A 14,325-nucleotide genomic window follows, 5' to 3' on the forward strand; every position below is an offset into this window, starting at 1 on the left:
AACGACAAAGCAAAAACAGGTTTTTAGACATTTTTGTAAATTTCTTAAAAATACAAAACTGAGCAATTACATTTACATTAGTATTTAGACCCTTAACTCAGTCTGAGGTCCTAAGTGCCCTGAAGCAGGTTTTCATCAAGGATCTCTCTGCACTTTGCTCTGTTCATCTTTCCCTCGATCGCTGCCAAAGGTGCTTCGACAAAGCACTGAGTACAAAGTAAAGGGTCTGAATACTTATGTAAATGTGATATTTCCAAAAATATTTGCAAAAATGACAAAATCTGTTTTAGCTTTGTCATTATGGGGTATTGTGGGGTATTTATGGGGTATTATTATGGGGTATTGTGTGTAGATTGATGAGGAGGGGAAACAATTGAATACATTTTTGAATAAGGCTGTGACATAACTAAATGTGGAAATAGTCAAGGGGTCTGAATACCTTCCGAAGGCACTGTAAGTATTGAAAGAGAGAAGTGTTTATAATGGGTCCAACTGTTTAAAAAAGAGAACGTGGGACTGGGCTAAATACAAAAGGAACTACATTAACATTAGCATTCAATGTGAGAGGTTTAGGCCTAGATTCAATCAGACCAATTGTTAATAGGCGCTAGCTGACACCCCATAACTAGCCGACAAACCCAGAATTATTCCAAACACATTTAAAAAGAAAGGGAAAGTCATTGAGTTACATCTCAGAAAACACAACACTAAAGTATACAACATAATATTACTTCAATACAAAGCAAAAATGTAATAGCCTAACAATTTCAAGTGATTAGGTGATCTTCTAGGTCTATATAGCAGTAACCTCAAGGGCTGGCGGGGAGGCCAAGAGTACTAATTTTATAGGCCTATATAGCAGTAACCTCAAGGGCTGGAGGTGGGGACAAGAATACTGATCTGGAGGAAGGTGATGCTATAGGCCTATGTAGCAGTAACCTTAAGGGCTGGAGGTGGGGACAAGAATACTGATCTGGAGGAAGGTGATGCTATAGGCCTATGTAGCAGTAACCTTAAGGGCTGGAGGTGGGGACAAGAATACTGATCTGGAGGAAGGTGATGCTATAGGCCTATGTAGCAGTAACCTCAAGGGCTGGAGGTGGGGACAAGAATACTGATCTGGAGGAAGGTGATGCTATAGGCCTATGTAGCAGTAACCTTAAGGGCTGGAGGTGGGGACAAGAATACTGATCTGGAGGAAGGTGATGCTATAGGCCTATGTAGCAGTAACCTCAAGGGCTGGAGGTGGGGACAAGAATACTGATCTGGAGGAAGGTGATGCTATAGGCCTATGTAGCAGTAACCTCAAGGGCTGGAGGTGGGGACAAGAATACTGATCTGGAGGAAGGTGATGCTATAGGCCTATGTAGCAGTAACCTTAAGGGCTGGAGGTGGGGACAAGAATACTGATCTGGAGGAAGGTGATGCTATAGGCCTATGTAGCAGTAACCTTAAGGGCTGGAGGTGGGGACAAGAATACTGATCTGGAGGAAGGTGATGCTATAGGCCTATGTAGCAGTAACCTTAAGGGCTGGAGGTGGGGACAAGAATACTGATCTGGAGGAAGGTGATGCTATAGGCCTATGTAGCAGTAACCTTAAGGGCTGGAGGTGGGGACAAGAATACTGATCTGGAGGAAGGTGATGCTATAGGCCTATGTAGCAGTAACCTTAAGGGCTGGAGGTGGGGCCAAGAATACTGATCTGGAGGAAGGTGATGCTATAGGCCTATGTAGCAGTAACCTTAAGGGCTGGGGGTAGGGACAAGAATACTGATCTGGAGGAAGGTGATGCTATAGGCCTATGTAGCAGTAACCTTAAGGGCTGGAGGTGGGGCCAAGAATACTGATCTTGAGGAAGGTGATGCTATAGGCCTATGTAGCAGTAACCTTAAGGGCTGGAGGTGGGGACAAGAATACTGATCTGGAGGAAGGTGATGCTATAGGCCTATGTAGCAGTAACCTTAAGGGCTGGAGGTGGGGACAAGAATACTAATAGGATATCATCAGGTCCCAGCTGGAATAAAATTAGTTGGTTGAACCTTGAAAGGTTTACTTAATTTTGTCTAATTTTAGGAAAATTAGTTGGGCCAAAGAGAGGCTGAGGGAGGGTTGATAGATTTCCAATCCAATATAATCCTTCTGTGTGCCAACAGGGAGGCAAAGGCAATGGCATCTAGCAGTCTATTGGTCAGGGAAGGATTGTTGTTTGGTAAAAATAGCAATTTCTGCACTAGGCTGCCACTCTATATCAAATGCTTCAGAAAGTGTTTTAAATATAGTGAACCAGTAGTCTGCCAGACAGGGACAAAACCACATTATGTGAGTCAAGTGTGCCAAAGAGCTTTTACACCTGTCACATGTACCATCAATATTTGGGTAGAATTTGGAGAGCCTGGCCTTACTGAAATGGATACAGTGAAGTATAAAGCTGAGCCGGACACAAGAGGAGCTTCCATTTACCCCACGCAAGGCACTATTCCAGACTTCGTCCAAGGTCTCTCAACCAAGTTCCTTTTCCCGCCCAGATCTAATTTTATTAAGTGATGGGTTATCAAAGGACATGATTATCTCAAAAATACCTACATTTGGAAATACCTAAATACACTTGAATGGGGTAGATTGCCAATGTTGATGACCTCGCTATCAAATGTAAAGGTGCCATCAATATAAAGGCCATTAAACTTAGTAAGGCCATTCCTCTGCCACAGACTTCAAGCTGAATCCAGTTTGGCTGAAAGGAAGAGGTGATTATTACATATAGGAACTTAGAGAATTCACAGAATTTAAAGTGTTGACGGAATTAAGGCCACATTTTAAGAATATTGACAACAATTGGATTGGATGTGTAGCGCGAAGCTGAAATAGTAAGATTGGAGGTGACTAAAGCTGACAAAGAGGAAGAGAAATAGGGGTTGACTTCTGTTTGACACAAGTCAGTTTCTGGGGTGCGAAGCCAGTAAACAATATTTTGTATAGTCGATGACCAGCAATAATGCATAAAGTTAGGAAGGACTTGTGTGTTCTATCTCTCTGGAGGAATGCTTTATGTATTCTTGGACTCCCACCGCTCCCCCCAAAAAGATATAAGCTTATCCACTAAAGTGAAAAAAGGCTTGGGTAGAAAAATGGCTGATGTTTTGGCAGTGTCGGAGGTGTAGCTGCATTAGAGCAGTCAAATCGGTGAGCAGCTGCTCTTGATCACTGTCATGAAGCCACACCGTCCCACTGGCGTTAGAAGGACAGAATAAGAAAGTGTAGGCTATATAGAAATAATGATGCTCTAATTGAAAATCATTAATCTAAATAATGAGGATTTCTATCAGCCTAATCGAGGTGAAGATTACATCTCCATTCTAGTGTTCGAACTTGTAAACAAGGCTACATGGGATTTCTCTTAATGTGACGCTGTGCAGCCAATAGCAATGTCCGATGGAGGTATAATGCCAGGAGCCCTTGTGGATTTGACAGCTCTAACGCAGTTCACCTCCGACACCGCCAAAACAACCTCTATGCAGATGTCGGCTAAAGTGGATCTGATGAATAGAGCAATAAGAGAGTAAGGTTCAAACTTAATTTCAATTTACTTCACTTCTAGTCATTCACAGTATGTAATATGAAGGATTCTCATTACAAATTTGATTTGTGTTTTGTACAGAAGAATACTGAAAGATCATTGAAATAAAGTGTCCTTAATTGCCAAGTATACATCTTCTAATATTGTTTACTGTATTAAGGTGTGGTTCCTCGCTGTCTCTTATCACTTTATTTTTTGTTGTGAAATTTTTTTATTGAATCACATCAAAACCAATACAATCAATAAAAAAACAATAAAATTTCCCCCCCTTTTTGATCCACACCACTGCCCCGGACACCACAACCCCCCCTCCTGTCACTTTCTACATTGACCTATTCCATCGGAGAAGCTAAGAGGGGTCTAGAATGGACTCATTCCAGCTATCACAGAAGCAACAACAGGAATGCTGGACAGTACACCAGAGAAGACATCTGACATCAGATGGTAGAAGAGAGCTACCAGTCACAGCAAAGGAGAACTCAACTCACCCAAATGCTGCCTCAGTAGCCCCTCCAGAGGAATACTGCAGTTGTATTGGACATTTCAAGGTTCACAAAATCCCAGTTAAGGTCGCTCATTAAAAATACACACTCAGGACATTATACAGACCATTTTCTGGTCTTGGGGGAAAAAAACGATCAAATTTAATAAAACTCACAAAGGGAAATATATTAGAATCTGTAGGTATAAATATCTTTTTTCCTTGACAGAGATCACATTATTACATGGAAGGCAATTTGAGATATTTTCATTTGGAAAACAATATATTATTTTAATTTACTCCTTGTTTGATCTGTATTGTTTTAGAAAGATGGTATGAGTAACTTTGGGAAGATATATTTTTTACTTTGGCAACTACACTAGGTAAAAATATGAACAGGATGAACAATACATTGTAAACATTGTCTTACAAATACTGACATATGAACCAAACGTACATTCAAAAACAGTCCCTTATGAAATCGAGACATTATTACAACTCACTGCAAACCAAATGTAGACACACAAAGATGACATAATAAATTAGTGATAAATTAGTTTCTTTACAGAGGATGATACCACTGTAGTATTATATTTACTATAAATAAACCACTAAATTCCCTCCATGATAAAATAAACAGAAAATAACAGTAAGTATATAAAAAAAGAGTTGAAGATTCCATTGACTGTCTGGATTCGTGGAATTATTCAACAGGCCATCCTCTGTGCTGAGATGGATAATACATATTGTTTTAATACATTTGTCTCAGCGTAGTTAAGGGATTAGAATCAACACAACTAGTGTCAAGCTTCAATAGTTCACTTCTATCCTCACTGAGAGCATTCACCTGTATTTATTCCTATCAACATTCTTCTCCTGCTGGAAGAAAACGAATCAGGGAAACATTGACCTCTGTAACCAGTCACAATGCCACTGGGTTCCAACCAGTCAAAGGTGATGCCTGTTGTTTATGAAACAAGGCCATCAAGATTTTTTTTAAAGCATCTGCTCAGTCAGAGTCAGTGTGGCTAATGCTATGCCCACAGCTCCTACCAGTCACTAGTTCATAAACACTGCCCAGTCCACAGAGCCAACAGATGCTCTGATAGGACAGCCACAGCCAGGATCAGAGGCAGACATGGGCTACTACCATCGGCATTGCCCACCAGTAGCAGATGCACCTTATTGGGGTCTGAGATCATTCCCCGGGCGTCTTCCAGGGCCGCCACAGCCGCCGTGCTGGAGTTGAGGTCCCCTGTGGCCAGCAGGTCAAACAGGCAGGCCTGGTAGTAGATGTCCCTAGCAGGGAGGAGGGCTGCACAGTGGACATGGGCTGCAGCAGAGGGCTGGCTTGAGGAAGAGGAGGAAAGGGAGGAGGAAGAAGAGGGGCTGGGTAGCGTCTCTAGGCGCTGTGAAGGTGGGCAGCCATATACACACAGCTGCAGGTCCTGCTCGGGGGTGAATGCTTCAGCAATGGCACTTGGCGAGCGTACTGACAGGCCCAGGGACCGCCCACTCTGACGCACCACCAGGGTGGTGCCGATGTGGGCAGCACGGATCTCAGCCTGGTGCCCAGGCAGATCAGAGTGGACGCTCAGGCTGTGCTGGCCCTGCCTCTCCCCGCTGGTCACTGAGCCGTCCACGAAGGCTGCGGGAACGTTGTCCAGCTCCGCCTGGTAGATCTGCTGCTCGATACACTGGCGCCAGTTCTTAAAGATGATGGTAATCTGGTGGAGAGACAACCCTGTTGTTACACACACCCTTCCAATGAGCTAGACGTACGTATGCTTTATTTATGTATAAATACATGTCATGCATTGTACATAGTTATATTTTAAAGGTCCAATAAAGCCATTTTTATCTCAATAATAAATCATTTCTGGGTAATAACTAAGTATCTTTACTGTGATTATTTTCAATCAAAATGGTACCCCCCCAAAATTAAAGTTTCTTGTCAAAAAGCAATTTCTCAAGCAAGAGTGGGGAGGGAAAACTGAAAACTAGCTGTCACAGATCCCTCCGGAACTGTCATTACGCACACCTGGTCCCTATTCCCAGTTGATTAGTAATTGTATAAGTGTGCCCTTTGTTCACCATTGTCCTATCGATTTTTGTTCCAATGTCCTGTGCTGTGTTTTAGCTATTGTGCCATTGTGGATTGCGCAGATGATTACGGGTCTCGTCCCGTGTGGTATCATTGTGCGCTTGTGTTATTTATTCGAGGATCTCCTCGCACTTTTGTTTGGATTTCTACCCTGTGTTTTGTATACATGTTTGTTTGGTCTTCATCCCCGTGCCTTTACACGGCACGCTGTAATTTGGGAAATAAAAACCCCTATTATGCATTCCTGTGCCTGTCTCCCTATCCTCCATACCAACGTGACACTAGCTGTTATTGGCAGAGAGGTTTGGAACTCTCTTTCTTATTGCCATATTACCTCATTTACCACCTGGTGATGTCACCAGGAAGGCCAAAACTCCATCCCACTAAAACAGGTAGAAATTTCAGGTGGCGTTTTCAAACAGCTCTTATACTAAAATGGCATTATCATAATTTTCACAGTATTATTCAAACCTCAGGGTAGAAAATCTAATTTTTGACTGCACTGGACCTTTAAGAACAGATCATAATTTGTATAATTTAAAAAAATATTTTATAAAATATAATTTACTATATATTATTTTAGAAATGAGGCCTACCGTGATGAGAGCCGTGGCATACACCCCTCCTCTCATGGGGGCGCTAGTTGCCTGAACGTATAGATACTCATTATCTATCAGTGGCCAGGCCCCTTGTACAGTGCACGTTTGGAACTCATCACGGAAGGTGCGAACATGGGGATCCCCGAACACTCCACAGTGGAGATAGTCAGGGGTCCGGCCCTCACGCTGGAGGTAGCCCTTCTCATAGATACAGGCGTCCCCAGAGATGGGGGCTTGTGGCAGGGGCCGGGGCTGAGCGGTGGGTCCTGTCCTGGGGCAGCTGTGCTGGATGAGAAGGTCCTCGATGCCCTGCACGGCCGAGTGGTAGGCCAGGTCGCCCCGGCAGGCACGGGCCATGCGGCGGGTACACATGGCATAGGAGCGGAGGGCGCTGCAGTAGCCCGCATTGCCCTCTCTGCTGCCTCCTCCTCCGCCCCCTCCACTGCCCCCAAGGTCCAGGGTGACAGCTACAAAGTCAGAGTTGCACCTCAGGATGCGACAGGATGCCCATACTGTGGGAGGAGGGAGACAGTTGGAAGCTCCAGTTTATTAATCAATAATAATGTAACAATAGTAGGAGAAAATATGTCTTTCCATTGAGCATGTAACAGAAATATCACAGTTGCTTGACATTATTGGGTAGTTTGAAGACAAAGGCTGTGGATCATAGAAAGCACCTTGCAGGCAGCACAGGTGAAACAGTAGCATTGCCACTATGACGCTGCGTTTCCATGACAGCTGTGAGTAGTGGCTGCAAAGGGCCAGTGTCCCCATCCCCTTCCAGCCTCAGGCCGAGGGCTGCAGACCAGGCTCAGGCTCAGTACAGGGGCTACAGATGCAGGCAGGGCATAGATAGAGACAGACATTACACACTGTGGCCTGTAGATGGAAACGCCACACCACTACCACAGGCACAATCTGGGCTCAACTCCAGTCAACCATTTGTCAAGATAGAGTGCAATTTGTATTGAATACAAATTGTAATATTTTATCATATAACAAGCGGATCACAAGATCTACAGTTGAAGTTTACATACACCTTAGCCAAATACATTTAACCTCAGTTATTCACAATTCCTAACATATAATCCGAGTAAAAATTCCCTGTTTTAGGTCAGTTAGAATCACCACTTTATTTTAAGAATATGAAATGTCAGAATAATTGTAGAGAGAATGATTTATTTCAGCCCTTATTTCTTTCATCACATTCCCAGTGGGTCAGAAGTTTACATACACTCAATTAGTATTTAGTAACATTGCCTTTAAATTGTTTAACTTGGGTCAAACGTTTCAGGTAGCCTTCCACAAGCTTCCCACAATAAGTTGGGTGAATTTTGGCCCATTCCTCCTGACAGAGCTGGTGTAATGGAGTCAGATTTGTAGGCCTCCTTGCTCGCACACGCTTTTTCAGTTCTGCCCACAAATTTTCTATACGATTGAGGTCAGGGCTTTGTGATGGCCACTCCAATACCTTGACTTTGTTGTCTTTAAGCCATTTTGCCACAACTTTGGAAGTATGCTTGGTGTCATTGTCCATTTGGAGGACCCATTTGAGACCAAGCTTTAACTTCCTGACTGATGTCTTGAGATGTTGCTTCAATATATCCACATAATGTTCCTTTCCTCATGATGCCATCTATTTAGTGAAGTGCACCAGCCACTCCTGCAGCAAAGCACCCCTACAACATGAGGCTGGCACCCCCGTGCTTCACGGTTGGGATGCTGTTCTTCGGCTTGCAAGCCTTCCCCCTTTTCCTCCAAACATAACAATGGTCATTATGGCCAAACAGTTCTATTTTTATTTCATCAGACCAGAGGACATTTCTCCAAAAAGTACGAACTTTGTCCCCATGTGCAGTTGCAAACCAAAGTCTGTCTTTTTTATGGCGGTTTTGGAGCAGTGGCTTCTTCCTTGCTGAGCGGCCTTTCAGGTTATGTCGATATAGGACTCATTTTATTGTGGAATAGATACTTTGTACCTGTTTCCTCCAGCATCTTCACGGGGTCTTTTGCTGTTGTTCTGGGATAGATTCGCACTTTTCACATCAAAGTACGTTCATCTCTAGGAGACAGAACGTGTCTCCTTCCTGAGCGGTATGACGGCTGCGTGGTCCCATGGTGTTTATACTTGAGTACTATTGTTTGTACAGATGAACGTGGTACCTTCAGGCATTTGGAAATTGCTCCGAATGATGAACCAGACTTGTGGAGGTCTACAATTTTTCTTCTGAGGTCTTGGCTGATTTCTTTTGATTTGCCCATGATGTCAAGCAAAGAGGCACTGAGTTTGAAGGTCGGCCTTGAAATACATCCACAGGTACACTTCCAATTGACTCAAATGATGTCAATTAGCCTATCAGAAGCTTCTAAAGCCATTTTGTGGAATTTTCTAAGCTGTTTAAAGGCACAGTCAACTTAGTGTATGTAAACTTCTGACCCACTAGAATTGTGATACACTGAGTTATAAGTGAAATATTCTCTATCTGTATCTGTCTGTAAACAATTGTTGGAAAAATGACTTGTGTCATGCACAAAGTAGATGTCCTAACCGATTTGCCAAAACTATTAGTTTGTTAACAAAAAATTTGTAGAGTGGTTGAAAAACTAGTTTTAATGACTCCAACCTAAGTGTATGTAAACTTCTGACTTCAACTGTAATTGTAAGTAATTAAGTACATGTAGTTCATACCTATTTGAATAGATGCTAACTATTTTTTAAGACTGTGTGTTGTTGCAAAATGATCTCCCACACTCTTGGAACCCATCAACAGCACTCAGACTGAAGTCAAGTGCTGGGTATGGACAAGATGAGGACAATGGAGAGAAAACTGTTGACAAACAAACATTCAAGAATCAGAGAAAAGCAACACCAGCGGCCACCATTTGGTCACATTTAGGAATAGGACCAATAATTTGATCAACAGTCTTAGTTTATGAAGGCAGTCTTATCCACCTGACCACCGGTCAGATCAGATCATGTTTGAAGCTGCCATAATCATAGCCATAATAATAGTCCTATAAACAGCAGTATTTACATTACAGAGCTTAAGTTTCCATACAGTAGATAAACTGCCATTGTAAACAATTATCTGTTAGTGTTGTGAAGCTAGGCTTGAGACAAAATATAGTAAAACAAAGAAAAACTATGGCTACCATGTGTGCCACAGCACTATGTATCAAAACCCCATTTTATGTTATATTTCAGTTCTTGGTATAAAGCAAGCATTTACCTGTCAAAGCTAGGCTACAACAATGTTGGTCACTTGGTCAATTGGGCATTTTTCAATTTGGACTCTTCTCCCTTTTCCATTTGCCATCGGAGAACAAACAAGGGCCAGAGAAAGTCTCTCTTTGTCATGTCCAATTTAGTAACCAAAAGGATGGCATTATTGTATTTGATTTATGTGTGGAAAGATCTAAGTTTAAGGAAAGGTGTAAGCCTACATTCTGGTAAGACCTTCACAGAGCTTATGTGCATTACATAGTGAAACCTTTGGCAGTACAAGGTATTCCTAAAGCATTGGTGCCAAGTGTGCCTTTGAAAGCGTCATGGCATGGGCCAGATTGAACCATGTGTGCAGTGCGTTTGTGTGTGGTCCTCTCTCTCTCTGAACCAACACTACAGTCTGACCTTTATTACAGTTTGGGAGACCTGTGCAGTGCACCAGGGAGAGGGGGTATGAAGGGGGGTTACGAGCAGCAGGGGCAGAAATAGAGCATGCTAAATATACCAGACTCTCTCTCTCTCCACCCAGGCCATTTCCTATTTCCTTCATGTGTTCCCCTGGTCTGAAATAGTCAGGGCTATAAGGCAGAGGAGGAAAGGGTAAGCAGGTGTGCCCAACGGCAGTTCCACTACTCAGGGAGGGAGTGGCTATGGCTACTAGTTGTCACAATCAGTCTTCAATCAGACACATCTTCAACTTACATTATCAAATGAATCTTCTTGAACTGTATTCCAACTAACAGCAGCAGTGTATAGAACTGCCCCAACCCAGTCTCTTCACTTCTGTTATAAACGTTTTTCAATGCCCTAGATTGGTCTCCTTTTGTTGTCCGATGGGCATTGTGTTCACTAGTGTAGTGGCTGAGGTCTGGAATGTCGACCAATGGATTCTGATGCAGCTGCACTTTTGGAGTGGGGGTGTATGCCCCCCCCCCACTTTTTTTTTGCACTGCTTTGAAAATCACAGTGACCTCCCTCTGTGCACAGACCAACAACACTGACAGGGTCCTATTTGTTCCATCCATGAACAGCAAATAATCACTGTGCATGCACACACAGACAGTCACTTGTGATTAAACATCAATACGGTACTACCTTTAGGGCAACACTGCACTACACTTGTTAACCACAAAACCCTAACTCTCCTTCACACACACACGTTTGTTTTACTATCCTTGTGGGGTTCAAACCTAGCCCTAACCCTTAACCTAACTCTAACCCTAACCTTAACCCCAAACCCCTAAAACTAAACCTAACTCTAACATGTAATTCTAACCCTAAACCTAAGCTTAAAACAGCCTTTTTCCTTGTGGGGAACAGTGAAATGTCCCCACTTGTTTGATTTGTTTTAGGCTACCACCCTTATGAGGATCTCTGGTCCCCACATGAATAGTAAAACCAAACACACACACACGACGTCACCATAGGGGTTGGTCACATGTGAGACTCAGAGATGTTTTTTTCTCACGGCTTGGCCTGGAGTGACATGTTCATGTGGTTCTACGTGTCAACTCCAGCTCACGTAAAGACCAGTGGTTTTCACTCATTCATTAGATCAATCCCCAACTGGTATTGGACACAAAGACCACAAACACACAGAGCAAGCTATTGGATGTTTGGCTCAACCTCACTTGATTTATTGATGAATGAGAATTTAATGTGAATCCAATATGGTTGTGTCTGCATAGGAAAGGTCAATGAATGTATGCACATCATAGCATCTTTGTATTTGTAATAGTGCAGCTCTCTCTCGCTCTCTCAAGGTTTCCTTCCACCTGAAGTTTTCCTTCCCACTGTCACATGTCTTAACTGTGACAGTGGGAAGGTCAGTGTATTTTGATGGACACTATCAAACATTCAAATAACTTTAGACTGATTGACTAATTGTATGATCTATTTTATTGATAATCTATCTTTTGTACATTCTATCTATATCAATATGAATTATCTGTGAAAGCATAGGTTTGATTAAAACAAATATTTATGACAATCAGTTGCTGTACTTCAGGACTATTCAAGGGGTATTATTATATTAATGAATGGCAAATATAAGGATATCATTCTATTGTTGTTATATAACTGCTAATGTAACTTTAAATTCCACATTGCCAATGTCACCCAAATGTCAGTCTACAATACATGCCATTCTGCTGTATTTCTTGATTTACTCACAATGACAGGGAATTTGTTCTAATATTAGGCCATGGAGAAAGTATTTAAAGCAACAAGTTCCATTAGGGGACAAAGTGAATTGTACAATGTTAGAAAAACATATGTTCCAACCAAATAAAAGCTTTATACTTGCTTGACCCAATCCATACATTCGTCATAGCTCACAATTAAATAGTAGCATCTACTGGGCACACTGCTTAAATCAACATTGTTGCCACGTAATTTCAATGAAATTAGGTTTAACCAACGTGGAATAGACGTTAAATTGACGTCTGTGCCCAGTGGGTAGGTAAATAATAGGCCACATTTCTGAATTGTGTAGCACATGATTATTTTAAGAATGAACCAGGCAAAGCACCATTCATATCCTCACCAAATCGCACCATTCATATCCTCACCAAATCACACCTCTGTTGAAGCTCCGTATGAGACACTGCGTAAATGTCCCCACCTCACTCGTTCCAATAGGAAAAAGGCGAAGTAGGTTTTGCCTGCACTGACACCAAACTCCCAAACTGTCCGAGTGAGCTGCCGACACTGATGTCCAGTCTCAAACTGGTTTCATGGCAAGCCGCTTTTCCTTCCTCCCTCGATGTCGGCTATCAGATGAGTGAGATATTTAACAGTGTTTCTCCACGAGTGGTATAAATCACTCGTGTCGAACACCTGCTGCTCGCGTAACAACTGTCCACTTGGGCGCACACTCTCCGAGGCACCGGGGGGCTATTTCAAACTATCACAGCGGCTCTGGCAACCTGTTCTATTTGCATCCTGTTGTTGCTAGTGTGTTTTCTTATTTTTATAGGAGGCCATTCTATATTTGTTGCCCTCTTGGTTCGCAGGCTATCATAAATCCCCAAGAAAATCGGTTCATGTAATTTTGACAGATATCGTAGCCAGTTGAGTAAAAAAAGTGGTCACTACCAGCGATGTAAACATATTTGTGCACAACAGTTGAGAGAAATAAGCTTGTTGTGCATATGGAATATTTCTGGGATCTTTTATTTCAGCTCATGAAACATGGGACCAACACTTCACATCTTGCGTTTATAATTTTGTTCAGTATATGTGAAAAATACATTGGATTTGAAAAAAGCAATCAACTGTTGTTTTTAGGGTGAAATTTAAACAAAAGGATTATGTAATCATGGTAACCAAATTTCAACATTGACAAACCTTGTATAAAATATGTTGAATTTATACCTTTAAAACAAAATCAGATCTTCAACGTTAGATCCATTATCAGAAAGAAATTATAATTCAAAGATTTCAACAGAAAATAGACTATATATTAGGCCTAAGGTTTTAACCTTTGATTTAAAATGTAAAGATATTTAGTGATATTGAATTGTGTTGGGTTGTCAACGCAAACAAATGTCAACATTTGATGGAGATGTATCTTCTGCTTGGACAATTCACTCTGTGCCACACTTTTGAAATACAATACATAGCCTATTAACTTGTCGACAAGTTAACAAATAATATGCTGGATTCAGGTCTCCAACTCAACCAAAAATAAAAGTAAAAATAGGATGGCTCAGATGGAACTAAAATTAAAATTGATTTAAAAAAATGTTTCTCATCAATCTACACACAATACCTCATAATGACAAACACAAAAACAGGTTTTTAGAAATGTTTGGTAATTTATCAAATAAAAATAAAAATAGAAATACATTATTTACATAGTATTCAGTTCCTTTCCGATGAGACTCGACATTGTGCTCAGGTGCATCCTGTTTCCATTGATCATCCTTGAGATGTTTCTACAACTTTATTGGAATACACCTGTGTTAAATTCAATTGATTGGACATGATTTGGAGAGGCACACACCTGTCTATATAAGGTCCCACAGTTGACAGTGCATGTCAGAGCAAAAACCAAGGCATGACGTCAAAGGAATTGTCCATAGAGCTCTGAGACAGTATTGTATCTAGGCACAGATCTGGGAAAGGGTACCAAAAAATGTGAACACAGTGTCCTCCATTCTTAAATGGAAGAAGTTTGGAACCAACAAGACTCTTCCTGGCCAAACTGAGCAATCGGAGGAGAAGGGCCTTGGTCAGGGAGGTGACCAAGAACCCGATGGTTACTCTGACAGAGCTCCAGAGTTTCTCTGTGGAGATGGGAGAACCTTCCAGAAGGACAAACATCTCTGCCACACTCC

General features: G+C 41.9%; 1 protein-coding gene and 1 long non-coding RNA gene across 4 annotated transcripts; one reads left to right on the plus strand and one right to left on the minus strand.

Annotated features, from left to right (window-relative positions):
* Nucleotides 1–342: 342 nt before the first annotated feature.
* LOC121841570 lies at nucleotides 343–3,704 on the plus strand. The gene is made up of 2 exons (XR_006080593.1): nucleotides 343–1,902; nucleotides 1,976–3,704. It is a non-coding gene; the product is annotated as an uncharacterized LOC121841570 (long non-coding RNA).
* On the minus strand, nucleotides 1,880–12,861 carry LOC112228450 (hemojuvelin). 3 transcript variants are annotated; one of them, XM_024393793.2, is made up of 4 exons: nucleotides 12,566–12,861; nucleotides 7,437–7,588; nucleotides 6,757–7,271; nucleotides 1,880–5,783 (listed from the first exon to the last, which is right to left on the minus strand). In XM_024393793.2, exons 2-4 carry the CDS (start codon nucleotides 7,531–7,533, stop codon nucleotides 5,121–5,123), a joined length of 1,275 nt encoding a protein of 424 aa, XP_024249561.1. In that variant the 5' UTR covers nucleotides 7,534–7,588; nucleotides 12,566–12,861; the 3' UTR covers nucleotides 1,880–5,120. The 3 variants fall into 3 exon arrangements, with proteins under 3 accessions (XP_024249561.1, XP_024249552.1, XP_042166600.1); XM_024393784.2 differs by having other exon boundaries at nucleotides 12,556–12,861; XM_042310666.1 differs by lacking the exon at nucleotides 12,566–12,861 and adding an exon at nucleotides 9,449–9,534.
* Between the last annotated feature and the right edge of the window lie 1,464 nt (nucleotides 12,862–14,325).

The sequence above is a fragment of the Oncorhynchus tshawytscha genome, linkage group LG03, assembly GCF_018296145.1.
Source record: "Oncorhynchus tshawytscha isolate Ot180627B linkage group LG03, Otsh_v2.0, whole genome shotgun sequence".
Classification (NCBI taxonomy): domain Eukaryota; kingdom Metazoa; phylum Chordata; class Actinopteri; order Salmoniformes; family Salmonidae; genus Oncorhynchus; species Oncorhynchus tshawytscha.

Coding starts and splice junctions, on each gene's coding strand:
- LOC112228450 (XM_024393793.2), bottom strand. CDS start 7,533: ATGGGGACACTGGCCCTTTGCAGCCACTACTCACAGCTGTCATGGAAA. Junction 7,272..7,436: donor TCACCTGTGCTGCCTGCAAG/GTGCTTTCTATG, acceptor CTCCTCCCACAG/TATGGGCATCCTGTCGCATC. Junction 5,784..6,756: donor ATGCCACGGCTCTCATCACG/GTAGGCCTCATT, acceptor TCTCTCCACCAG/ATTACCATCATCTTTAAGAA.